The sequence below is a fragment of the Lampris incognitus genome, chromosome 8 (genome assembly GCF_029633865.1).
Source record: "Lampris incognitus isolate fLamInc1 chromosome 8, fLamInc1.hap2, whole genome shotgun sequence".
Classification (NCBI taxonomy): Eukaryota; Metazoa; Chordata; class Actinopteri; order Lampriformes; family Lampridae; genus Lampris; species Lampris incognitus.
The window spans coordinates 17244082-17270079 of NC_079218.1; the positions used below are offsets into that span (position 1 = coordinate 17244082).

The 25998-nt window shown below is 41.4% G+C and overlaps 1 protein-coding gene across 1 annotated transcript; it reads left to right on the forward strand.

The window, feature by feature from the left end:
- Positions 1–1734: 1734 nt before the first annotated feature.
- On the forward strand, positions 1735–13173 carry kat5b (K(lysine) acetyltransferase 5b). The gene is made up of 14 exons (XM_056284217.1): positions 1735–1755; positions 1836–1902; positions 2445–2513; positions 2638–2774; positions 4780–4848; positions 5161–5379; positions 5468–5542; positions 8306–8554; positions 8671–8760; positions 8889–9029; positions 9173–9266; positions 9386–9545; positions 9661–9742; positions 12718–13173. Exons 1-14 carry the CDS (start codon positions 1735–1737, stop codon positions 12850–12852), a joined length of 1608 nt encoding a protein of 535 aa, XP_056140192.1. The 3' UTR covers positions 12853–13173.
- The last annotated feature ends 12825 nt before the right edge of the window (positions 13174–25998 follow it).

A 25998-nucleotide genomic window follows, 5' to 3' on the forward strand; every position in this document is an offset into this window, starting at 1 on the left:
GTCCTGGGGCTCAATCCAATGGATGGTCGATACCATGACAACAGGCTTGTTGTCCACCCACTTGATGAGTGTGATTTCATGAGGTCTCCGTACAATCATTTCTGATTACTCTCTTCCTATTTTGCTCAGGACCTTGTCAGCAGTGAAGTGGCACTCTTTTGGAATTCGATTCTTCTGAACTGCTCCCGGAGCAGGAAGGCCCCTTTCTAAAAGAGCCTCCAGAAGTTTGATGGTGGTAAGATACCAGTCAAAGTACACCAGTGTTCCTCTGGGAACCGCCTCAGTCAAATGCAGGACTGTATTTGGACCTATTCCCATTTGCTGGTCTTGAACAAAGATGTTCTCTCCCTGTTAGGTCTCAAAGTCCAACACAAGGCCACTTGAAGCTGTGAGAACAAACACCTTTAATCCTGTTGGATTTGGTTTGCTGGGAAAATATTGACGAACTGGACACCGGTCTGTGAAGGGAACCATTTGTTCGTCAATGCAGACCTTTGCTGGCCTGGGTAGGCTGAGGCAACCTTGGAGCACTCTTGAGGGGTGGTCTTACTTTCCAAAGCAGATCTCTTCTTCTTCTCATCTTCTGGCACATCCAAATCATTGACCACTCTCAGTGACGATCTGATCTTGTAAAACCGATCTCGTGTCATGGAGTCAGTTATAATCAGGACTCTTGTTTTGGCAGCCCAAAACATTTTGATTCTTGGATATCCCAGGCATGCCATGTACACTGAGATTCCTAAAGAGGTCTTGATCTCTTCTAGTGTTGTGTTCAAGCTGCAGCCTGAATTCTGTGCCATGTGCTGATTGGTGAAGACAAACAGATCCCGAATTAGTTGCTCATCAATGCACTGCTGGAAGTGCTGCAGTTGGCTCCAGTCTCTATGGCTTAGGACAGCATCGTCTGGTGTAATTTTGAATTCTTCATCTGGCTTTTGTCTTGGTTCACCTCATCTGGTTTCTCCTCATCTGAACGTCCATCCTCTCCTGTCTCATCCTCTCTCACTGAACTCTCATCCTCTGATAGATCTACTATGTCTAAATCGCCCTCAATTCTGTTAAGAATCCTCTCTGCCTCCATCAGAGAGCTGTCTACTGTAACCGGTTATTTTTTTGCCCGGTGCGGGATTCGATACGAGGTGTACTGCACCACAAGGCGACATCACTAACCGCTCGGCTAAAGGGTCCGACCCGTCAGCTAGGGGCTAACGTGTCTTATTAGTAGTTTACACTACTGAAAAAAAGCGAAACAAACATAAGTACAGTCCTGACATCCACTACAGAGCGCATTTATAAATGTAAACTAAATTAGTTGTTTTTCCAAAAGAAAATACATAAGCCAGTTTCATGTCATATTGCTTATGACATGAAACTGGCTTGTACTGTCTCATAAAGAGTTTACTTGACTCACTGGATTATTTTGCTCCTTATTTGTTGAGCACGTTCCCTACCGTTGAGTGTTTCTTTTAACACAGTTTGTGTGTGCGTCCGATTTGCTAGCGTAATAAATTTTATCAGCTCAAGTAAAATTCTGTGGAACGTTTCAAGAAATCTAACTGAATGGGAGGCTCACACAAAACCAAAAAAACCCTGACACAAAGTTTTAACGTCCGGATGGATGCAGGCCGCACGGAGGAGAATACGCCGCGTGATCCATCTTTTCTCTTGTTTCATCTTTGGGGCAGACCGGCATTTTCCCACAACACCCTGCTTCTGTATTCACGGACGACGAAAATGGCTGACAACGGAGCAGTGGTAGGTCCTCGAAGGATGCATTTACAGTTTCAAGACATTTTACATTTTCGGCAGTCAAATTAACTTGCTACCTTCCACAGGTCGAGGTAGTTGAAGGCTGTCGGCTCCCTGTTCTTCGTAAAAATCAAGAAAACGAGGACGAATGGCGTAAGTTGCACCCAGTAGATTTGCTAGCACTACGCTAGCTAGCTAACTAGCCTTAGCTGTTGTTAATATACGTTTCGGCCTTTAAAGCCACGGGAGCGCTAATCAGGCAGCGGGGAGAAACGCAGTCGTGCGTCATAAAACACACTGGGAGACAATTTTAACTTTATTGTTAGTTTTAAAATGATCAGTCGTGTAAACACACAGACTGATAGATAACCCATGGCCGGATCTGGTTGCAGATGAAAAGTCCATCATCGCGAGTGAATAATTTTCTCAAGAGTAATAAGGGAGATGTGTAAATGACATGTTGTTGTGATGTCACATTCAAATGACTTTATTGGTATGACGTAACACTACATATTACCAATGTCATTGGCAAGGGTTTTGTTGATTTATGATTATTATGTTGACAGTTATATGTTTCTTTCCCGTTGGCAATAGGTCCCTGAAGCTGAAAATGTCTTTATTATTGCTGCTGACAATCTTGTTATCTAGACAGAAAGCTATGATCATTCTCAGAATGCTTTTCTCTATTCTTGCAGCGTTGGCCGAAATTCTAAGTGTGAAGGAGATCCCAGGGAGAAAACTTTATTATGTTCATTATATTGACTGTGAGTATTATTTACCTCAACTTGTGTTTCTTTGAATTTGTATTGTGGTAGTATAATTCATTTTGGGGCAAAATATCACAGCCAACATGTTTGTGTGTATGTGTAAAATTGCCTATGCCTAAAGTCAACAAACGTCTGGACGAGTGGGTCACACCAGACAGACTGGACATAAAGAAGCTCCAGTTCCCGAAGAAAGAAGCTAAAACACCAACAAAGAATGGTCTTCCAGGTTCCCGTCCCAGCTCTCCAGAGAGAGAAGTGGTAAGAGCTGCTGTACTTGCTAAATTCCCAAAAACGGACATGTTGAGACTTTTCCCCACTCCCAGGTTTTTACTTTATTTCTTACAGTATAAGAACCTCAACTTCGACAATACCATGTCAGCATTGTCAAAGTAGCATTATAGACTTGCAGCAAGAACAATAACTTGATGAGCTGGGTTTGCATTTTATGTCCAGTATGATGGGAACTTGGGAAGCCACACTTAACAATTGTGCTATTTCAAAGGTGGGAGCCAAGCATTCGTAATTATGGTAGAGAAGTGAGATAAGATCTTGTCAAACCCATTTACCCTTATATAGTATTAAACCCTGATGCTTGCTTACAGTAAAATCAAATGCTAATAGCGCTATTATTTTCCATTACCTGCTCTGTGCATATGGGTAAGTGATCATTTTTGACTGTTTGATGTTCGTGATGGTTAGTTAAATTGATATTTGCTGTTGATGGTATAGAATAAAAACAATATATCAGCCTTGTTATAAATTAGTTCTTTTTTTAAGATTTTTTTTAGGCATTTTTACCTTTTATTGGACAGTGACAGTGAAGAGGCTGACAGGAAATGGGTGAGAAAGAGAGGGGTATGACGTAACAAAGGTCACTGGCTGGAATTGAACCAGTGACAGTTTTGGCCATGTGGCATGGGTTGTTACCATTCAGCTACAGGGCACCATGAATTGGTTCTTGTTGAGATGAGTAACAATGTTAAAGTGGGTATTTGTAGTGGCTGCCAGTATGCTGGGAAGACTTTTTGTCTAAGGTTAAGGATAGCATTGACTATTACGTTAACCTATTTTGCAGTCTGCAGTACTATTGATACTGCTATATTAAGTTGGTATCTTAAATCAGTCATTCAGGGTTTGTTGGGATAGGATGATAAGAACCGATGCAGATAATTATTTCAGAGAAACCTACAGTATTAGTGATAGAATTGTTTTCTTATCTATTTACTTGAAGCTTGCTATGTCTTTCGAAAATAGCCCTAAAATCTTTTAAATATTCCTGATGCTGTATGCAGGGTTCCCACACTTCCTGGAAAACCTGGAAATTGTAGAGTGGTTTTCCAGTCCTGGAAAAAAATCTGGAAATGGTAAAAATAAATCACATGTCCAGGAAATATTATTGAAGTCATGGAATATGATAGAGTTGGGTTTGGATTATAAAATTGTATTTCTACTTGCTGACATGACATGTTTTTAGTGGGGTTTTTTGGGTTTTTTTGTTGCTGAGATTGCATATTTTTAGCCACTGCATTACACATAAATGTTTGAAGTTGGGGGGGGGGTATTGATTAGCCAGCTAAAAGTTAACACATTCCAGTTAGAGAATGTTGAGGCCTCCACTAATCACTGAGACTGAATAATATGACCTTCCATGAGCAGTGGTTGTCACATTCATCCAGGCAAAGGTCATGGAAAATGTCACAGAAAAAGATTTCCTTAAAAAAAGAGTGGGGACCCTGTGTATGGTTAGGCTAATCATTAGAAGTTCATTAATTATACTTCTTTTTTTAAAACAAAAATCTTATAGAATTCTTGTCTTCTCATAAAATTATATTCTCGTAAATAATCCAGTGAGTCAAGTAAATGCCTTATGGGACAGTACTTTTTCGTGCCATATGCAATCATCAGCTGTCATCTTTCCCTTATGAAACTTATGACAGCTCATGATTGCTTATGGCATGAAACAGGCTTGTACTGTCTCATAAAGCATTTACTTGACTCACTGGATTATTTCGCTCCTTATTTGTTGAGCACTTTCCCTACCATTGAGTGTTTCTTTTAACAAAGTTATTCTCCTAAATATAATTGTATTTCCAATATTTCCTGAAATAGATGTTCTCAGTGTTGTTTTTTTTTTTGGGGTGCTCGCTTGATTAGTGGAATTGTATATACAGTGAATACCAAAAAAATTGAGCACAATGACTTTGAGGGTTAACGGATGAATGTCAGTTAACCCTCTCCTTCTCTTCCTTTCTGTTCAATTCAGAGGAAGAGTCTAGATCTCAACCTACAAACTGCCACAGCTCCTTCCAGAGGCAAAACCCTGCCTACACCGGTACAACTTGAATTTACCCATTCTAGGGGGCCATGACAAAAACTTTATTCACACTAGACTAGTATTTTCTCAGGATAACCAATAATTGATTTTCAAAAATTGACATTACACAATTGACTTGCTTAATCTGCTGTGGCTACTAAATGGACACAGTCCTAGCTAACGTCAAACCAAACAGGTAATGAAGTCTGTTACTGAGATGGTGCTCCTTTTGAAATTTACTCAATAGCTGCTTTTGATCAGGACTTTGGTTTGTGTTTAGCAAATTACAGCATATGTGACAGTGGCTTTTTTTTTCTTTGTTCTTTTTAGCGCTCGTCTTTGGACCCATCTAATAGTGTTTCTTCCATACCGAAGAGGAAAGCAGAGACCGTTTCCTTGGCAACTCAAGCATCTCCGGCCCCTTCCGTGCCTTCACTACCAGGTTCAGCTGAAGCCTCTCAGGCACCTGTTTACCCTAGTGTGAGGGAAACAACCACCTTTAACCCCAAAACTCGTGATGACCATGATCAGCTCGCCTCTCTTACAACGGTAAACCAACACCTAAAGGCTTTGTGGGTGTTTGGATAAGATACTCCAATTTAATAATGTTTAAGCCCGTTGTTTTTCTCCTAATTAGAACGGCACAGCCCGTAGACTCATTCCATCACAGCCAGGAAGGAAGAGGAAGGCTAATTGTGGGGGCACAGATGAGGTATGCCACTGTAGGAATTGATTACATCTTCATGTACAGCCTAATATTTCTCTTGATTTGTTTTCCTGGATAAACCAATTTTCCTTTGTCCATTTTAATTTTGTATTTATTACACATCTCATTCACTACAGGTGTTTGAGAAGTTACTTTAGAAAATTAATGTAGTGTTAGTTTCTAGGAAAAAAAGTACTACGTTACATTATTACCTTCTGTGCAAAGTCAGTAGTAATGTTACTTGGGTTACTTCATTTGTAAACAGAACAAGATTGACAGTTGTAAATCAACATCAAACTAATAAAGTTGTAGATTAGGAAACAGTAGGCCCGCTACATTCCTGTTGCAAGTAAATGCAGTGTGTATTGGTTAAAGTTTCAGGAATTTTGTGTTTATGATGCTTTTTAAAATGCTAGGCAGGCGTACAGGAAGGGCTTGTGTGCCTGCTGCTACACAAGTGAATAATAAAGTGCGCAATCACGCATAACAGTGCTGTTCATGATGCTTAGTCATGACGTATCGCAAAAAATAAACCTCAATAAGACCTGAAATTATTTGGCTTTCTGAAAAAGCCGGTTCAGTATTTCTAGCTGCAGTATCCCTGGTCTTGAGTCTTAGCTTGCATTGAGGGAGGCAGGACTACATTTGTGGCTCCGGACAGGGCAACACTAAGGTGCGCAGTGTTTTTAACAAAAATATCCATGTCATGAAAAGTTCAGTTATTCCCTAAACCTCTAAACAGTATTTTGGGACATTTTTGGTGTTGTGCTTTCTGCATTTATTTGTCACTTTTTTCATGAAATTTTGACTTGCCTATTTGCCTTTCCCCCTATTGTTTGTCTCTAAAACCAGACGTTGGATTTCTTGCACAAGTTACCTATATACAGTAAAAGATGAGGGGTTAAGACATAATAATTAACTGTTAAATTAATACACTATTTTCTAAATTTTGCTCAAACTGTCAGTGCCATTTGTAACAACACTCCTATGTTTTCCATCATACGATCTCTAATGGGCAGCAGGTTTTTCTGATAGTTGTTTTAATCATGTCTGCTCTTACTAAGGGAATGTGGATACAGAGTATTTTTTTTTTTACCATCTTGATAAGTGAATAGGACTTTACTGAGTGGATTAGATGCTTTTGTTTTTGAGCCTTCATGGGTTATCGATGTCTCCCTGCCACTTGGACATGGTTAGGCTGTTTATATTTGTGTGCATTTTTATGTATTTATAAAAAGCTTCATATATCCCTCTTAAGTTACATTTGGATAGTTTCTTAAGTGATATGATTTGGCTAAAATATAAAGACCCCTTTTGATAAGTAAGGGTTTTGGTGAAATCTTAGTTTCCGTCAATACGTGAAAGGGATTTGGGCTATGTCATGCTTTCATGCATCAGGTTATAGAAAGCCTCCATGCCAGTCATTTGAACAACACAAAACAATTTGTTTATCTAGTTTGAATGAGTCAGTTCAGTATGTCATTCAAAGTAGTAAGTAAGTCGTTCGAATTACATAAACCTAGAAATTGCCAGCAGTTTTTTTTTTTCATCTTGTCTTTCAGGGATGCCATAAAGAACTCCTTTAAGACAACTGTAATTGCGTTTTAATTGGATGAGTGGATGTGTGTAAACAGGGTTCCTAAGCATCCTGGAAAACTTGCAAATGTATAGAATAGTTTTCCAGTCATGGAAAACACCTTGAAAATGATAAGGTTTATATTCACCTTTCAGTGGTTTTAATGTTTTGGCTGATTTGTGTATCAGACTTAACTGGTCACCCTTCTATTTTGTCATTTAGACAAGCTCTAATGCTGAAGACTTTGGAATATTCCAATAAGAGAAACCCACCTGTCTATCAAACCTCTATAAATTGGCAAAATGTTTATAGTAGCTCTTTGAAGTCTGAAAAACAATTTTGCATTCTACCATGAATGTGATAGAATGAGGAAAGACTAGAAAGTCTTGTTAGAATTTGCTTTGAATTTACTGCCTAAACTGTTACATTAAGTAATGTTCGTTGCTAATAATGAACTTAGTCCACTCTTTACTAGATTTCTATAAGCCTAAGGAAAATAGCTTTTTTTTCTTGATAACCAAACTTGGTGATATTGGGGTAGAAGGGGGTGTCAGTATAGCATTTGTTCATGGGGTGGGGAAAAAAAAATCCAAATTTCTTAAAACATTTAGATCCTAAACTAATTTGGTGGATTCCATGTACTGATATTACTTTAATGAGTTAATCAACCAGACTTCATTTTGCATCATATTTCACACATAAAAATGTAATGCAATGTGCTCTACATGAGAGCAGATGAAAATACATAAAATATATATCAGATATGAAAGATACTCAACATAATTTAAATATACTACATACACGTTATGCAGAAAAGAAGTATGCATATAAGAGAGTGAATATGAATCCTACTTATGGTTAAAGTGCCATACGTATGAAAAAAAAGTGCAAAGTGAGTGAAAAACCTTTGTTAGAGTATGCACCATGTAAATGCATTTCAGCACGTGTGCGAGTATGCTAATCGGCAATGAGATATTCTTATACCTCATTAAGACTGGAAAAGTGCTGCCTTATACATTTTATTATAAACTTAGATTTACATTGAAACTCTATTTCAACCCTTCAGTTAAGTACATTTTTTGCTTAGTTTTACATTTACTGATATTACAAGTGCTTAAAATTAAGCTCAGTTAGTTTGCATTATAACCAGAATAAAGTGTGACATTGTCTTAACTTCTCTGCTTAACTGCTAGGATTCTCAGGACAGTTCTGATGGCATCCCAACTGCCCCCCGGATGACTGGCAGCCTGGTGTCTGACCGCAGCCACGATGACATAGTCACCCGGATGAAGAACATAGATTGTATAGAACTGGGCCGTCACAGATTGAAGCCCTGGTATTTCTCACCATACCCGCAGGAGCTCACCACGCTACCTATCCTCTACCTCTGTGAATTCTGCCTCAAGTACCTCAAAAGCCTCAAGTGTCTCCAAAGGCATTTGGTGAGATTCAGTTGTTTTCATCAATCCATCTCTTGTCATTTCAGTTTGTCTCTTTTGTCACCTATACTTGTGCTTACTGCTCTTGTCCATGTCTTCATCTTTGTCGCCCCTGACAGACAAAATGTCATCTCCGGCATCCCCCAGGCAATGAGATCTATCGCAAAGGCACCATTTCATTCTTTGAGATTGATGGCAGGAAAAACAAAGTAATGGGCTATGATTCAATACCTCCTAGCATTACTCATGCTGTGTTTATATTTTGTATATTCTAGATTAAATTAAATAACTTCACCATCATTGCATGTTTGTTTGTTTTTGTTTTTTTCCTCCCCAGAATTACTCCCAAAACCTGTGTTTACTGGCCAAATGCTTCTTGGACCACAAAACCTTGTACTACGACACAGACCCTTTCCTTTTCTATGTAATGACAGAGTATGACTCCAAAGGCTTCCACATTGTGGGCTACTTTTCTAAGGTACCAATCTTCCATAAATGATTTGTTTAAATATGTGTGTTTTATGTATGTTCATGTAGATGCAGATGAAAGTACTAAAACAGTACAGTGGTTAATGCTTCACAACACAAAATTATCATTCTTTTTTCCTCTACTGTGTGCAGGAGAAAGAGTCAACAGAAGATTACAATGTAGCCTGCATTCTTACCTTGCCACCCTACCAGCGGAGAGGGTATGGCAAACTGCTCATTGAGTTCAGTAAGTGAACTAGTTTCATAAAAACAAACAACACTGTTCAGTCAGTGTCTTTGTTCTTCACTTTACCAATGTCAGTTTTCACCTTTTGATACCAAACATTGTGCACTTGTGTTTGTCAGGTTATGAACTGTCTAAGGTAGAAGGGAAGACGGGTACGCCAGAAAAGCCACTCTCTGACCTGGGTCTTTTGTCCTACCGCTCTTACTGGTCCCAAACCATCTTGGAAATTCTCATGGACCTGAAGCCTGATAACGGGGAGAGGCCGCAGATTACTATCAAGTAAGTGGCTTTATTTCATCTTATCCATCCTATAACGCCAGAATTGTATTCAAAGCACCTTTCCAGGTATCTGATGGGTAAATTTTAAGTTTGATGTTTTCTGCTGTACATCTAGTGAGATCAGCGAAATCACCAGTGTAAAGAAAGAGGATGTTATTTCTACACTTCAGTACCTCAACCTAATCAACTACTACAAGGTGAGATACCAAGATTTCTTGCTTTTTTCCCCTATCCATCGATTATACTGTATAAACCTCAAGATTTTTTTCATTCAAATTTGAGCTTGGTTTTAAGGTGATGATATGCAGAAAAAACAATGGAAGCTGCTATTGAACAAATTTTATTGGCAGTGAATAGGAGTGATTAAAGTCATGTTTGTCTTAGACAAAGGATTTTCATGTGCATACAGAGACTGTTAGACAAGATTGCTGTCACAAATATTCAGTCAAATTTAAATTCTCAGTGGATTTATTTTGAATCTGATCGCCTACCCTGCTGCAGTAAGAGCAGCAGTCTGGACTTCACAGCCCTTCAGCTTATGTTCTATTGTCCTACCTCATCGGTTCTGCAGTGTGCTCATGACCATCCATCTTTCTACTCATTTCAGCATTTCGATGGTGTTATAATGATGGAGTAAAACAGAAATTAAGGACTATTTTAAACAAAATTAATGAACAAACTCTGTAGTTCTCATCCTGCGACTGTCTGTTAAACTTGGCAACTTGTAATAGGAATCTATTAATGAAGTATAATGTTTTAGTTATATTTGTCAAACTTGCATTTATAATTTAATATTTGGAGTGAACATTGAAATCAGTTGATTCCAGCTGTTAAATTACATGTTGCACCTGATGACATTTTTCAAATATTTAATGGAAGATTCAGTTGATTACTAAAAAATTGAACTCATTGATAGCTGCAACCCTAATGGGGTTGTTTAATTGAAAAGTAGTGACATTTTTGAATGATTAAAATTAAGGTACGGAAATTTCCACCAGAAACCTATAGTGTTTACTCAAAGAAGTTGACCCCATGTGTATCATTATTGAAATAATTACACTGTTTTGCCAGTTCATTAGGTACACCTATAGTGGTGTGTTGTGCCTCCTTTGGTCTTCAGAACAGCATGAATTTGACTGGGTATTGATTCTACAATATGCTGGATGCATTGTGTGGGAATGTTGTGCCGTGCCCGTGCAGAAATGATTGCATTGTGCAGTTGCTGCACAGTCTTGGTGCGAACAGCTCTTTACACTCCATCCCAAAGATCCTCGAAAGGGTTGCGATCCGGAGACTGTGCAGGCCACTGAAGCAATGAAAACTCGCTGTCGTGTTCTTGGAACCATTTGGTGATGATGTGCATTATCATGCTGAAAGCGTCCACCTGAGTGTGGATAAACTGCAGCCATGAATGGATGAACTTAGTCAGCAATGATGTTCAGAAATGCTGTGCTGTTCAGACATTCTTCAATGGATATCAGGAGCCCTAATGTGTGTCAGGAAAACATTACCCACATGGTCACACTGCCATCATGAGACTGTACTGTTGACACCAGTCAGGATGGCTCCATGGACTCTTGTTGCTTGCACAAAATTCGGAATCTTCTTCTATTAGCATGATGAAAAAGGAACCTGGATCGTCCAACTAGCAATTTTTTTCCACTCCTCACTAGTCCAGCTTGATTCTCCTGCGCCACTGGAGACACACTTTCTTGTTCTTTGCTGACTACATCGGCAGCTAGCATGGTCTTCAGCTGTTGTAGTCCATTCCAGTCTGTTAGGGTTGCATAATTCTCGGCATTCTTCTTTGACTTCTCTGATCCACAAGGATTGCCAATCACTAGTAGTTTTTTGCTTTTCACGCCATTCTCAGTGAACCCTTGAAACTGTTGTGTGTAAAAAGTCCAGGATCACAGCCGTTTGGGAGATGCTAGAACTGGCACGCCTAGCGACAAATATCACGATGTTTTGCCCATTCCAATGCTCAGTTGAACACTAAGTGATGCTAGAAACGCTGGTCTGTCTGATTTGTACCAATCACCACAGTCACTTGATATATTGGAATGTGCCATTTGTGTGAATGTGGGTATACCACTCTGAAGGAATGTAGGCAGAAATGTTTTGGCAAGCCATAAACAAATGGTCTTTTTTCATACCAAAGTTATTGTTTTTGAGAATAGCTTGTTTTTTCCCCCCTTCATTTGTACTATATGTATTTGTCAATGAAAGCAAGTGCCCACTTTTCCCTGTTTTCCAAAGAGCACCTTTTTGATAGTCAACTGCACAAGTGCTGTATCTTGTAGCTGTCATCGTTTTTTTTTCATAATGATAACCATTTGACCATAACTAACCAAAGTTGCTAACATGGGACATAAGATGCATAAAGGAAAAATCATATAATTTTGTATGATTAATTATATATATATATATAATATATATATATATATATATATATATATAAAAATTCAACTTTTTAAAAAGTTGACAAACTACTACTACTACTGCTGTTGGCTGCTCCCGTTAGGGGTTGCCACAGCGGATCATCCGTCTCCATGTCTTCCTGTCCTCTACATCTTCCTCTGTCACACCAGCCACGTGCATGTCCTCCCTCACCACATCCATAAACCTCCTCTTTGGCCTTTCTCTTTTCCTCTTCCCTGGCAGCTCCATATTCAGCATCCCTCTCCCAATATACCCAGCATCTCTCCTCCACACATGTCCAAACTGTCTCAATCTTGCCTCTCTTGCTTTATCTCTAACCCGTCCAACCTGAGCTGTCCCTCTAATATACTCATTCCTAATCCTGTCCTCCATCACTCCCAATGAAAATCTTAGCATCTTCAACTCTGCCACCTCCAGCTCCACCTCCTGTCTTTGTCAGTGCCACTGTCCAAACCATATAACATAAAAGTTGAAAAACACCAGTCATAATTTCAAGATTCATAGTTAAAGAAATTCCATCAATAAAAGTTTTATCAGTTGAGTCATTGTCACCTTTTTCACACCACCTTGTACTGTCTTGCAGAAAATGTTTTCAAGAAATCATCAGTCACCTTACAGTGTTGGGTGGATGATGTTGATGACATCATGTGATGTTCTCCAGTGAATAATGTGAAGTGACGTTTTGATGAACATTTTAACTCTTGTCTTCTTGTCTTTCTTTTGTGTTTAGGGTCAGTATATCTTGACTCTTTCAGAGGACATTGTCGAGGGGCATGAAAAAGCGATGCAGAAGCGACACTTGCGCATAGATCCAAAATGCCTTCACTTTACCCCCAAGGACTGGAGCAAGAGGGGCAAGTGGTAGCAATCCATCCTTGTGTGCTGAAACCCCTCCATTTGATGACAAACCTAAACTGAGCATATCAGATGAGGCGTGCTGCTGATTGTGGAGCCTGAATACAGAAACCGTCTTAAGACTCCCTTTGTTGAAAGCGTAAATATTGAAAAGGAGTTGTCATTTAACATTTTTATGCTTTCATTGTTAATAATAAAAAAACAGAATACAAAGAAAACGTTGGGGGGGAGTCCTCTGGTTAACAGTGGGACAGATTTAGGTGAAAATCCTTTTTTGTGGGAAAACCAGATGAAAAAAGGCCCGCTCTTCAACTCCTTGAGTAAATCAACATAAAAGGTTATATTTATGAACCTAAATCAGTAAAATATGATGGATGGCATCTACCGCAGTAGAGAAATTGGAGCCTCAAAGGGTAAGCTAATTGAATACCACCTTCATAAAACTTAATGTTATGAACAGTGAATGATTGTCATATTCTGCCTCTATTAAGATGGACATTTTTCCACTTAAGCCACAATTCTGAGGTTACATGCAAACAAAATGTCCTTTATGATCATTTCCATCAATGGCATATTTAGGACAATAGCTAATTGATGATTATCCGTACCATGAATGCTGTTGTAGTCATTCATTTGAATGGTTTTGGTCAGGTAGGGCTTTACTCAAACAATGATTGGGCACTGTGAGACCTTTATCAATAGATACTACAACATCACCAGCCAAAACTTCAGCCATGCGATGGAGAAGGTTCTGTCAACAGTGCTGAGCATAAACAGTGGCTTTAACTATTAACTAAAAATGGCTTCACACGATGTAATGACAACAGATTTTTTTTTTCAATCAATTCTGGCAAGGGAAATTGTTTTTTGTTATTTTTTGGTTTTTTTGTCTTCATGGCCCATTACACACAGTTGTGGGCTTATGGCTACTTGCTTTGTGTCTGGTACACCTTAAGGAATTATGAACCATAACAATTCTGATAATGGGTGATTTTACAATGTAACCCAAACCGGTGACTCCTCAGATGCTGTCTGAATATATTTGGAATAGATTAAGATGAAGGAGTAAGGTCTGCACACTAAATTGCTACCAAAAGCTATTTTATTTGGCAACGTTTCGATTGGTTAGATCAACTTCAGGCCAAATAAAATTGGTTTTGGGAGCAATTTAGTGTGCAGACCTTACGCCTTCATTCTAGATTTGCTATTTTTATCTTGCACCTTAATATTTTCTGGATGTGTGCACACTTGGTTCCTCTTCTGCAGGAATATATGAGCATGCCACGCAATATAAAAAATATCATTTGCAGTTGTATGGGGGGGGGGGGTCAGCCCTTCTTGTACTTTGTGTTTTTAAGTCTAGCGGTATGTATTTTCAACAGTAGTACAACAGCATTGTTTTTTTGTTTGTTTTTTTTCATTTCCTTTCTTCAAATAATGGCTTAGGTTTACCCATTCTGCAGTTCAGTTAGGAAGCCTTCCTATCCCTACTATTGAGAAACGAGATTTTTGTTTTTTGTTTTTTTTTGGTTTTGTTTTATTTTGTTTTGAACAAAAATAAGGAAACGCAGGTGGAAATGTCACTTTCCAACTATATGTATCACAAAATACATTGTGTTTACATTTTAACACAAAAAAAATCCATGCAGCCCTTAAAACTGTGGCCAACAATTTCTATGAACAACATTGGTGTCCGTAGTCTCCAGGGTTGAACTTTTCTCCCAGTGTCTGTACACCCATCTGCAGACTCAGTCTTAGTGGTGTCTCTGAAGAAAAGGAGCTCATAAGACCATGTCACGTTTTTCTATTTGTGAATAGAAACACTAGTGTTGCAGCTTTTTAATGTGTTCAAATAAGTGACTATCACTCCTCTTTGTTCATAATAATAATCAGTTATGCTTATCTGTCTGTCCATAGACAAATCAAATCCCTAAATAACTATTTGTTACCTGTAATAATTGTACATACAGAAAATGTTTTGTAAAAATAATCTTTGAAAAAGAAACAAGCCATGTTGAACTGTTAGAATGTAAATTACATGTACAGTTGTCTTTTTTTAACTTGAATGTAAGCTAATGTGGCACAGTATTGACTTAAAGACACCTAGCTTTAGTTGTGAGGAAACTGCATCAAAAAAAAAGAAGTTATATTTTCTTCTCAGTGGTTCATGTTTACATGTTCCCCAGGTTGTTGAGTTCTACATTTATTCAGTTAAGATCATTTGAATTTAATGTTGTTAAGTAACAAAAAACATGGAAATTCATTCAAAGTATAATTTGGAAGTTGGATAAAACAAATGGACAAGTGTGATTTTATAACGTGAGTAAAAACTACTTTTCCCCTTCAGCGGATTTTTTTTCCTCTCTCTTTGGCCTGAGAGCAGTCTCAAAACTGGGTTATTTTAAAATTTTAACAAAAAAAAAACAAAACAAAACATTAAACTCAACAATCTGTGATAACAAATGATTGAGAGTCATAGTCATAACCTCAACTCCTTTTGGAAACAGTAATTTTGCATTAGGCAGAGTGTTTATTTCAACTTATATAAGATGTGATGAATTATGAAAAGTCACGGTTGCCTTTTTGACTTCAGTCTTTTAGCATAAGTGGTACCTAGTTAAACTTTGACTACCAGAGAACCCAGCATCATTTTAAGTACCGTATATATAAAAAAAACAACAGGGACAGTCGATGCTACCATCTAAACACAGACAACATAGTTTAGAGATGTTACATTGTCGATTATCGCTTATTCTTTTTGATCCATTGGAGTTTTTCCAGTTTGCTGATTATGGTGAATTGATGGGTTTTGATACTGGAACGACTTTGGTGTCATGATTGGAAAATGCCACTGAAATTTATTGTGGCCTGCTAGTGAAAAAGTAGACGTTTTATTTGTATTTTTTCATTTCCTCGGTGTATCAGTAGTTTGTGCAAATTTAGTGTCGAGTTGTCCCGAAGGGCATGCATAACATAATCCTCTGACATTGCTGAGTTGCTATGCTTGAAAGCCAGTCTAATCTTCCTAATCACCTGCAACTTATCCCACATCCTCCATATTTAGCTGGCCATTTGTGGACCTCTGAGCCTTAAGGGAATTTCTTCAGAGTTTTACTGCTGCCGTACCCCTTTTTTTCAAGGCGCCCCTTGACTCTGGCTCTACCTTTACCACTACCAGAGCAGTCACTCAGTCTGTTAACTAGAAGAGGGACTTGGTGTGTGACCTTGCATTTTGTCGACACCATGGTCTCAGTAGTTAGTGCATTTGAACAATGCTAGGTCTCCCAGTATTTCTTGTCTGTTTTTCACAGGGACCTGTTTTGCCTCTGGTCTCAGAAGATAAACGCACAAGTATGGTTGAGGCCATCCAGAAACTTCGAGGTTAGAAGGCCGAGGGGAGGCAAACTCACCTTGTACCTGACAATACATTCCTTAACATGAGTGACAGGTCCTTGCCTCTGCAGTCCTTTTGAACAGCAGACTTTGAGTGGCAGAAGTCATTTTCTCAGTGTGTGCGTTGCACCTTTCTGCAACATCTGATAACAGTACTTTGCCACCCACGCATCAGAGTGGAGAGGGTAGTCCACTGTCCAAGTAGATCTAAGTCCACAGGCAGTCTGGCAACTTTGCCTCCTCCTTTTCAGATGCTCAGCGGTTGCAGAGTGAGTCTCTGTTCCCAGAGGCTGTGAGTGTGTTCGGATGAGGCCAGGAACTGTCACCTCCAATACTCCTCGCTGTCTCCAAAGCTCCCTCAGGCATGCTTCCTCAGGGACACTCGGCATTAACTTTGTAGACCGATTCTGTCCCTTGATTCTTCCAGCTTCCCATTGCATCAGCTCACCCTATTCCTTCCATTTAAACTGATAAACTTGATTATGTAAAAACAGAAGTCACTACCTTCTTAAACCAGTTCTTAAACTAGTTATCATGCATTATTCAGTGTTCGCACTGATGAAAAGACAGGAGGTGGAGCTGGAGGTCGCAGAGTTGAAGATGCTAAGATTTTTGTTGGGAATGATAAAAAGAACAGGACTAGGAACGAGTATATTAGAGGGACAGCTCAGGTTGGATGGTTTGGAGACAAAGCAAGAGAGGCGAGATTGTGATGGTTTGGACATGTGCAGAGGAGAGATGCTGGGTATATTGGGAGAAGGATATGGAGCTGCCAGGGAAGAGAAAGGTCAAAGAGGAGGGTTATGGATGTGGTGAGGGAGGACATGCAGGTGGCTGGTGTGACAGAGGAAGATGCAGAGGACAGGAAGAGACGGAAACGGATGATCCGTGGCGACCCGTAATAGGAGAAGCCAAAAGAAAAGTATTAGTAGATTTCGTGTTCTTCCAGCATAAGTATTATAAGGAGGTGGGGCCAGTTGTCCAAAATAATAATAATTATAATAATCCCTGTGATGGACTGGCAGCCTGTCCAGGGTGTCTCCCCGCCTGCCGCCCAATGACTGCTGGAATAGGCTTCGGCATCCCCACGACCCTAAGAGCAGGATAAGCAGTTCAGCTAATGGATGGATGATTGATGGATGGATTGATTGATTCATTGATAATAATAATAATAATAATACATTTTATTTGTGGGCGCCTTTCAGAGCACTCCAGGACACCTTACAGAACACAGTTAAAAACAAGCAGCACTGTATCAGACAGCATAAACTCAAAACAAAGCAGGGTAGACAATCAAAAGTTAATAGAACAGATAAGTAGAAAATCATTATCAGCACAAAACTCAATGAAGCGTGGATCAGACTGAATATGCCGGTTTGAAAAGGTATGTTTTGAGATGGGATTTGAAGGTTGAAAGAGAGTCAATGCTGCAAATGTCTTGTGGGAGAGTTCCAGAGGCGAGGGGAGGGCAAAATGTCTTAAGGCTCTAGACCCCGTGGTAGTCAAGCAGGCTGATGGTGTAGTGAGTTGGATGACAGAAGAGGATCTGAGATTGCCAGAGGGCGTGTGGATATGAAGGAGTTCAGAAAGATATGAAGGAGCTAGGTTATTAAGGGCCTTAAAGGTGAGAAGCAGGATCTTAAAGTCAATCGCTATCCAATCCTTACTCAGGGTCATGGGGATGCTGGAGCCTATCCCAGCAGTCATTGGGCAGCAGGAGGGGAGACACCCTGGACAGGCCGCCAGTCCATCACAGGGCCGACACACACACACACATTCACACCAATGGACAATTTAGTACGGCCGATTCACCTGACCTACATGTCTTTGGACTGTGGGAGGAAACCGGAACACCCGGAGGAAATCCACGCAGACACGGGGAGAACATGCAAACTCCACACATAGGACAATCCAGGACGACCCCCAAGGTTGGACTGCCTCAGGACTCGAACCCAGGACCTTCTTGCTGTGAGGCAACTGCACTAACCACTGTGCCACCTGCCGCCCAAAAATGTTCATTCATTCATCATCAGCCACTTCTCCGGGGTCAGGTTGCGGTGGCAGCAAGCTAAGTAGGGCACTCCAAACATCGCTCCCCCCAGCAATGCCCTCCAGCTCCTGCTGGGAGATCCCAAGGCATTCCCAGGCAAGATTGGACATGTAGTCCCTCCAGCGAGTTCTGGGTCTACCCCGAGGTCTCCTCCTAGTTGGCCGTGCCTGGTAAACCTCCAAAGGAAGGCGCCCATGAGGCATCCTAATCAGATGCCCGAACCACCTCACCTGGCTCCTTTCGACGCAAAGGAGCAGCGGCTGTACTCCAAGCTCCCTCTGGATGTCCGAGCTCCTCACCCTATCTCTAAAGCTGAGCCCAGACACCCTACGGAGGAAACTCTTTTCAGCCGCTTGTATCTGTGATCTCACCCTTTCGGTCACTACCCAAAGTTCATGACCATAGGTGAGGGTTGGAACAAAGATTGACTGGTAAATTGAGAGCTTTGCCTTCCGGCTCAGCTCCCTCTTCACCACAATGGTCCGGTACAACGTCCGCATTACTGCTGACGCTGCACCAATCTGCCTGTCAATCTCCTGCTCCATCCTCCAAAAATGTAATATATAATAATATGTAATATAATATAATAATAAATGTAATATAATATATAATACAAATTTATTTACTTTATGAATGTCCCCCGTAAAGCAGTAAAACCACTTCAGGTTGGATGTGCTTGTGGTTTTACAGTATATACAGGGTTCCCGTGGACAGACTAAGTTGAGGTGGAGAGGTCAGCTGTTCAGTAAGTTGACAGAAGTCGTCAAGTGGTGGGCCGATGCGATGCCCCAGCGAAGAGCCAACTACAGTGACTGCACCAAAACCACCATGTAGACCAGAATGTGGCTAACGAAGGTAATTTTGGCATAGAGGGGCTATTACAACATACGTATGTATATATTGCATAGTTGGAGTGGTATCCCGTCTGCGTCACATATGTTTACAGTGTGATGCGTTAACACATTCTTTCATTTAAAAAGTAAGTGACCTTACATGTCTTAAATTTAACTAAGCAAGTAGCTGAAGTGTGTTTTGAGCCTGCAAAAGCTGGGATGGCACTCGACGTTATCAGTTGAGGCCTTTTAAAATGCTCGTGTTGAGTTTAAACAATAGCGCCACCCTCTGGTTGATGGCAATCACTTTTTTTTCTGAGGGATCTGACGGGGCCAGTTTTCTAGTTTTCTGACATTTAAAACTGAAGCATGAACCATATCATGGCAAGCTGGTGTAATTTTGGTGAAAGGAGAAATATGTCTGGAAAAAACAAAAGTTTTTGTGGAGAAGGAAGCGTGCATGCGGTCTGGGTAAAACATGTCCACCTGATGTCACTATAGTACTGTTTGCTGTATTATCAGTACCGATGTGACTCAGGGTGAGACCAGTGAGGCTAAAGGATGTGTTTACATCATTTAAACCAGCTTATATAGCTATTTGCAACACGAGACCTCATAAGCACCAGAAAAGGAGGGGGAAAAGTCACTTTTTTCTCTTGTTGTTCGCAGTAGTTGAGTTCGTATTGTGCAGCACAACTTGCATAGAATTTGAACCATACAGTACAGTGGGAATTGAGTTTGAAATGTGTAGTTGCTGAATTAACTTAAGAGTAGGTGAGATGGAGTAGGAAAAAAAAGAAAAAGAAAAAGTGTATACTTCCTCCAACTCCTTTCTCAACATTTAACTGAAGCATACGGAGATTTGTTCGCTGAGTTTGATGTGTGGATTTGTCGATCCCTTCAGATTATTGGCAACGGCTTGTCTGTATGTTATATCCTGCTTGTTTACACGTTCGAGATAAATCATCATCATCATCATCCTCATTATTTTGAAAAGAATTTCTAAGCCACCATGTGGGATTGTACCATGCATGGTGCCATGCACTTGTTAAGGAAACTCATGCAGGACACCATACATTCATTCCAGCTTTTGCAGAGGTCTCCATGGTAACGTAGAAAATGTCTATAAAAAAAAACAAGTTTTAGGCTGAATTTGTGGAAGAAGAACATTTGAGAAGAACTTTCAAATGAACGTGAGTGTGAGTGTGAGTGTGTGTGTGTGTGTGTGTGTGTGTGTGTGTGTGTGTGTGTGTGTGTGTGTGTGTGTGTGTGTGTGTGTGTGTGTGTGTTGAAAATGTAAATGCTGGGCTTCTGTCATCATTGGTCCTCTTGTTTGTTTCTGTTTTTTTATCTTTTCAAGGCGGTACCTATTATCAGCACAGGCCTCTTATCCCCACCCCCACCTCCCCTGCTCTGCTCTGAGTCTGACCAGAGCCGCTGACCTGGTAACATGGCCATATGGTAAGGCCAGGACTAGACTTCATACAGTCATGAGGGGGTGGGGGGTGCTGGGAGGGGGTGAGAGGCCCGCGCTCTAGGTTAGCGTGAAGTTAAACAGCAGTATTTTGCCCTCCTCAATGCCTCGGGGTGTTATTTAACTCATCTGGGTCTGGGCCTCTCACCGTCCACACCAGACTGTGTTCAGACCCAGAGACGGGACAGGTGAATGGCACAGATAACACATGATCTGATGGGGAGGAAAGGGCGAGGCATGTTTTGATGGCGTTACTGCTGCGTGGCTCATGAGCAACGCGCTCTCATTGTTTCTGAACAGGTCAATTGTTTGGTGTGGCCGCCACCCACATGTCTGTGTTTGGGGAGTACACAAAGGTCACTGCAATCAAACAAGCTGCCACACACAAACACACTTGTGTATGGTAACATATTCACCTTTGCCCCCGATGGGCAGCCATTCACAAACTTAAAAGTACATCAACCGGTGCAACAAAAAAAAAAACCCCCCAAAAAAACTATTTTAAGCAATTATGTAAATGATGCACTGGCTGCAATGGTCAGTCATCGCTAGTGCCCCTTGCGGTCCAGCCGCTAGTCTGGAAAAAGGATTAGTCTAAGTGGAAGAGGGAGAAAGACAGAGAGAGAATGAGCTCACACCGACTCATGGTGGGAACTCATTCTTACTGCCTGCTCGTCTGGTGTGACTTTAGCATTTAGTACTGCAAATTTATAGCCTTGTCAAAAAAAAATATATAAATATTTATTTTTTTGAATTCGAATTTAAGGCCAAGAGCTCTCCTCTCGCCCATTGCTGTCCGTTGCAGCCTCAACAGCTTTCTGACAAGGAGAGGGGAGGGGGAGGGGGAGAGGGAGGAGGTTGGGTATATGCTCTGTGTGTGTGTGTGTGTGTCTGTGTGTGTGACAGAGAGGAGGAGGAGGAGAAAGAGGGGGTTGGCTCTAGTGTGATGTGAATGGAATAGAATCAGTGCGAGAGAGCGAGAGAGAGAGAGAGCGAGCGAACGAGAGAGGGAGGAGGACGGCACAAATCAACCTGCCTCTTTTGACTAAACAACGGCATAACGGGTGCTGGGTTATTACAGACAGAGATCAGGAAGTCTTTTTTTTCTCTCTCTCTTCTTATTTTTGGAGAGAGGAAGAGAGCAGCAGACAAGGGGAACTGACTGAAGGAGGAGGAGGAGGAGGAGGAGGAGAAAAAGCCTCACCGTGGAGACAGATAGCAGAAAAATCCTGTCATGGGGAGAGAAGAGGAGGGAGTTAACAGAGAGGAACAGGATGAAACAAGGCAGGGTCGAGCTGAGCTGAAATGTGGAGGTAAGCCTTTTTTCTAGCAGTATTGACATCACAAAGAATGCTTCCTGCTCCCCAGCGTCCTCTCTGATGATAATGAAGTCAGTCGGACAGCTCGTGCACAGCCCATGTGCCAGTCACGTCTGTACAGGCATGTATGTGCTCTTACAGCTAGCCTGTTCGAGCCACAGACCCATTGTATGGAAATGGTTCAGGATATGAAATAATGGCTCAGCATTGCCGAGTTACCCTATTAGCTTATCCCCTTCTCTCGGTTTCATCCAAAAAATTGTGTGATGAGGAAGGGGGTGGGGGGGAGGGATGCCCCAGTGGCTCGGTGGGCTAAGGTACCCTGCACATCCTATGGCCTCGCAGCATCGTAGGTTTGAATCCCGCTCGCAACCTTTGTCGCATTTCACTCCCTTCACACCACCACCATCAGCCACGCTTACCCCACAGCCCCCCCCCTCCATCTTTCCTGTCTCCTCTCCACTGTGTAGCGTCCAGCAAGGCAGAAAAGCCTTGAAAAAAAATTGTGTTATGACATTGTCAGGAAGCCACTGCACATCGTGCTGTGGCTGCAGGACAAGCAGGAGATGATGATGGAAAGGTGGCGGGAGGAAGAATGGGGGAGACAGAATGAAAGAAAGAGAGAGAGAAATACATAGAGTAAGAGAGATAACAAAAATGGCACAAAAAAAAAGGCAAGATTTAAAATACATATTTTCAAACACACAGGGGCCATTACGCTTAGTCTGCTTTGGTGCGGAGGGGATTTATATGGGGAAAGAGGATTGTAATACCTCCGCATGTAATGTGCACAGACAATGATGGAATGGAGAACCACAACCGGAATTGGGGTGTTGTTTTCAAGGTGATGGAGAAAAGGAGAGATGCGTCCCCCCCCCCCCCCCGATTCCAGCGGAGGCCGTGGTGTGTTTTTCAGAGGCTAGGGTTTCGAGGGATGGATGAGGCTTACTGGAGGGAAAGAAAGGAAGGAATGGAGGACATAAGGGGGTAAAGAGAGACGGGCAGCGGCTTACATAAGCCAGTGCACTCAAAGGACGGGCCATTTAATTTACATGAGCCGCATGGTCGTCCCTCATGCTATGTGGTATTCGCTGTGGTTGTCATTAGCATCACAGATGATGAAATTCATTAAGAACGGACACGGTGAAGGCACTCTGGTGATAAATGAGTGTGGCAAGCCGGTACGTTTGTGCAGCATTTCTGTTCATACGACCACAGAGATTTGATGCCGTCCTGTATGTGCTCTTGGTGAGATAGATAGCGGTGTGTGATGTTATTTTCCAGAGTGTGGATTTTGTTCAGATGTGCTGTCCCATTGTGTGTGTGTGTCTCTCTGTGTGTGCACCCCCCTACTTCTTTTACCCTCTGTGTCTCTGTGGCCATCCTTCAAGATGTGATATCCGAAAACACAGTATGTCTGTATGAGCTGCCTATCCAACTTAGCCCCTGAGCTGCGGGGACATAACTGTGCTGACACTGTGCAGCCTATTTTTCCAGCTCTGCTGTGATATGCACAGACATTTGACCTACTGCTGTTTCACTGCATTGCATGCATTGCAGGCCAATATAATGGGATGATACTCTACTACAATGTGTCAAACAACACAACTTGATTAATGCCCATCAGGGGGGGAAATGATTCAGGAAGTGACTGAGTTACGGGTAAAATGGCACTTTGAACAAGCAAGGTAAGAGCGTCCAGAGTACCAGCATATTATTTGATAGAGCAAGTTTATTATACCAAACACTGCCGGTTGTGAATACCAGAAACACAGAGGCCTTTACAACTCCGGTAGTCTTTATTTTTCATTTTGGATGTTGCTCTAACGAAACAGCTTATATAAAAGGTCCCATCTGCCAAAACTCATTGTATTTTACAACTTATGTTCTTTTACTCTATTTGTAGCTCAGTTGTTACCTAGCATTTAGGATTTATGGACAAATGATGATGATGATCCTTAAAGAGTGCATGCAACATAGTCATGTAACACAGAAGATGCAAAGCACACATTTTTGACATATTCAGTTTGATATCATTAGGCCAAAAATGCACCCTTCATTAAAGTACGGCGCTAATTTTTAATGAAAATAGAGTTGATGTTGCTTCTTCTTCTCTGTGATCAGCAGTTGCATGGTTTATGTACCTGGAAAAAAGTGTCTCCCACAGCATGAAATGAGAGAGAAACAACACTTTGTTGTGTCCTCAAGTGACTACTTTAGGGGTTTTATTGGCTTTACTTGACAATGAACGAGAGACTGGTGTTTTGGGGTCTCACAACTGTCATCGACACTATGGAATAAAGTTTTTCAATAAGCGTGAAAAGCAACTCCCCCCCCCAAACCACCTTCAACAGCACAAAGTGAATGAAATTAAGTGAAGTTGTTACTCTAAGTAGTCGAAGACTCGGTTCGTTTTCTCACGTCCCGCTGGCAGGATAATCATTTTAAGTGTTTTGTGTCTACGGGACAAATCTCAGCAGACCGCATAAGCATGTGATGGTCATTTTAGGCAGACACCAATAACAGCGGAGGAGAGTTGGCATCAATTAGCAATAGCCTATGAAAGTCTAGCAATTTTGAAAAGAGCTGAGCATATATATGTACATATATATATACATACATATATATATATACACACACACGTATATATTTATACATACTAAACTGTCTTAGGTCAGAATGAACAGAGTTTAGGCTTTGTGTGTGTTTTAGAGCAGATTTTCAATGTAGTGTATATGAAACTGATATTGGGGAAACGGCAGCTGGTTATTAGTCTCAGTCGACTCTGTGCTTGTGCATCTAGGCAAGAGTGGCATCATAGCCACGGCACGGTATTTTAAAACATATGGCGTCCTCTCCAAGGCGGGACACATGTGGTACACACACTTCAGCTGGCGTAGGAGGAGAGCAGAGGTAGAGCACTCTTTAGGATCGTTCAGGCCCACTTTTATTTCCTGCACCAAGCCGGAGCCAAGAGGGCTACACACCCTACACACCATGTGCGAGCGACGTCACGGGTTCAAATTCAGCTCTCTGGGTCTTTGTCTCACCCTCGCCCCCCCCTCATCTTTCTATCCCATGTCAGCCGTCGCCGTCCAGCAAACAAACCCGAATGCTGCTCCTGCAGCCAGTGCCCAATGCCCATGCCAGCAGTAAACTCCTAATATTGCAGGACAATGAATTATAAAAAAAAAAAAAAAAGATTGCACAGAATCCATCACAGATAGCCACATTTCCTCATGAAACTAATCTAAGGGACGGAAAGGAGAAGTGCAGGTGGAGAAGCTATAACCTTTGTCTGCTTTGGGCTGAGTGACATGTTGATGACAGTTTATTAGCATTATCACTAATAGGTGCTAAAGGATTAAATCAACTGTCACAGCGAAGGCCAGCAGATTCAGGTCAATGGGTGCCAAAGCTTTGTGTCACGTGGATGCTAAACTTAACCTCTTTCTATCCTCCTTGCACATGAAGTTACATCTGGGCTCCTGAAACAACAGCAGCATCTTTGGCAAATAGTCCCTTAACATTGCCTAACCCATTGCATGACGCCATGTAACTCGGTAAAAAGGAAGAAATACCAAGTCAAACAGGCAGGTTTTTGAACCCCTTCAGAAAGCCGTGTCACAGTTATAGCACAAATGTCAGGGTAAGTTGCACAAATAATTACAATAAAAATAATGACAAACACACACATGAGTCGAGTGATTTCGGTTGGTGTCAGGGAAAACAGTGTTGCACTTGCGTATCTGGTTTCAATTATCAAAGGTTAACGTCTTCTGAGGTTGCCAGGCAGATTCTGCTGTGGTCTGAGTCAGCATCACATTGTTCCTCTCGTCTGGAGCCATTTTGCATGGCTACACCCAGGCAGACTCCCCCGTGGGGGGCTCAGCGAGGAAGGTATTTGGGCAGGAGGAGCCCCCCCTCCTCCTCCTTGTAGGACGGCAGAGTGCCTGCAGTGTAAGCCAGCGGGTGGATCCTCTTAGAGAGCTCATGCTCGCCGTTGTCACCTGTCCGCTGTGACCAATAAAGCTCTGCCCTCTCTTAGCGTTACGTCCCGAGCCGGCGCTGGCCCGTAGACGTAAGG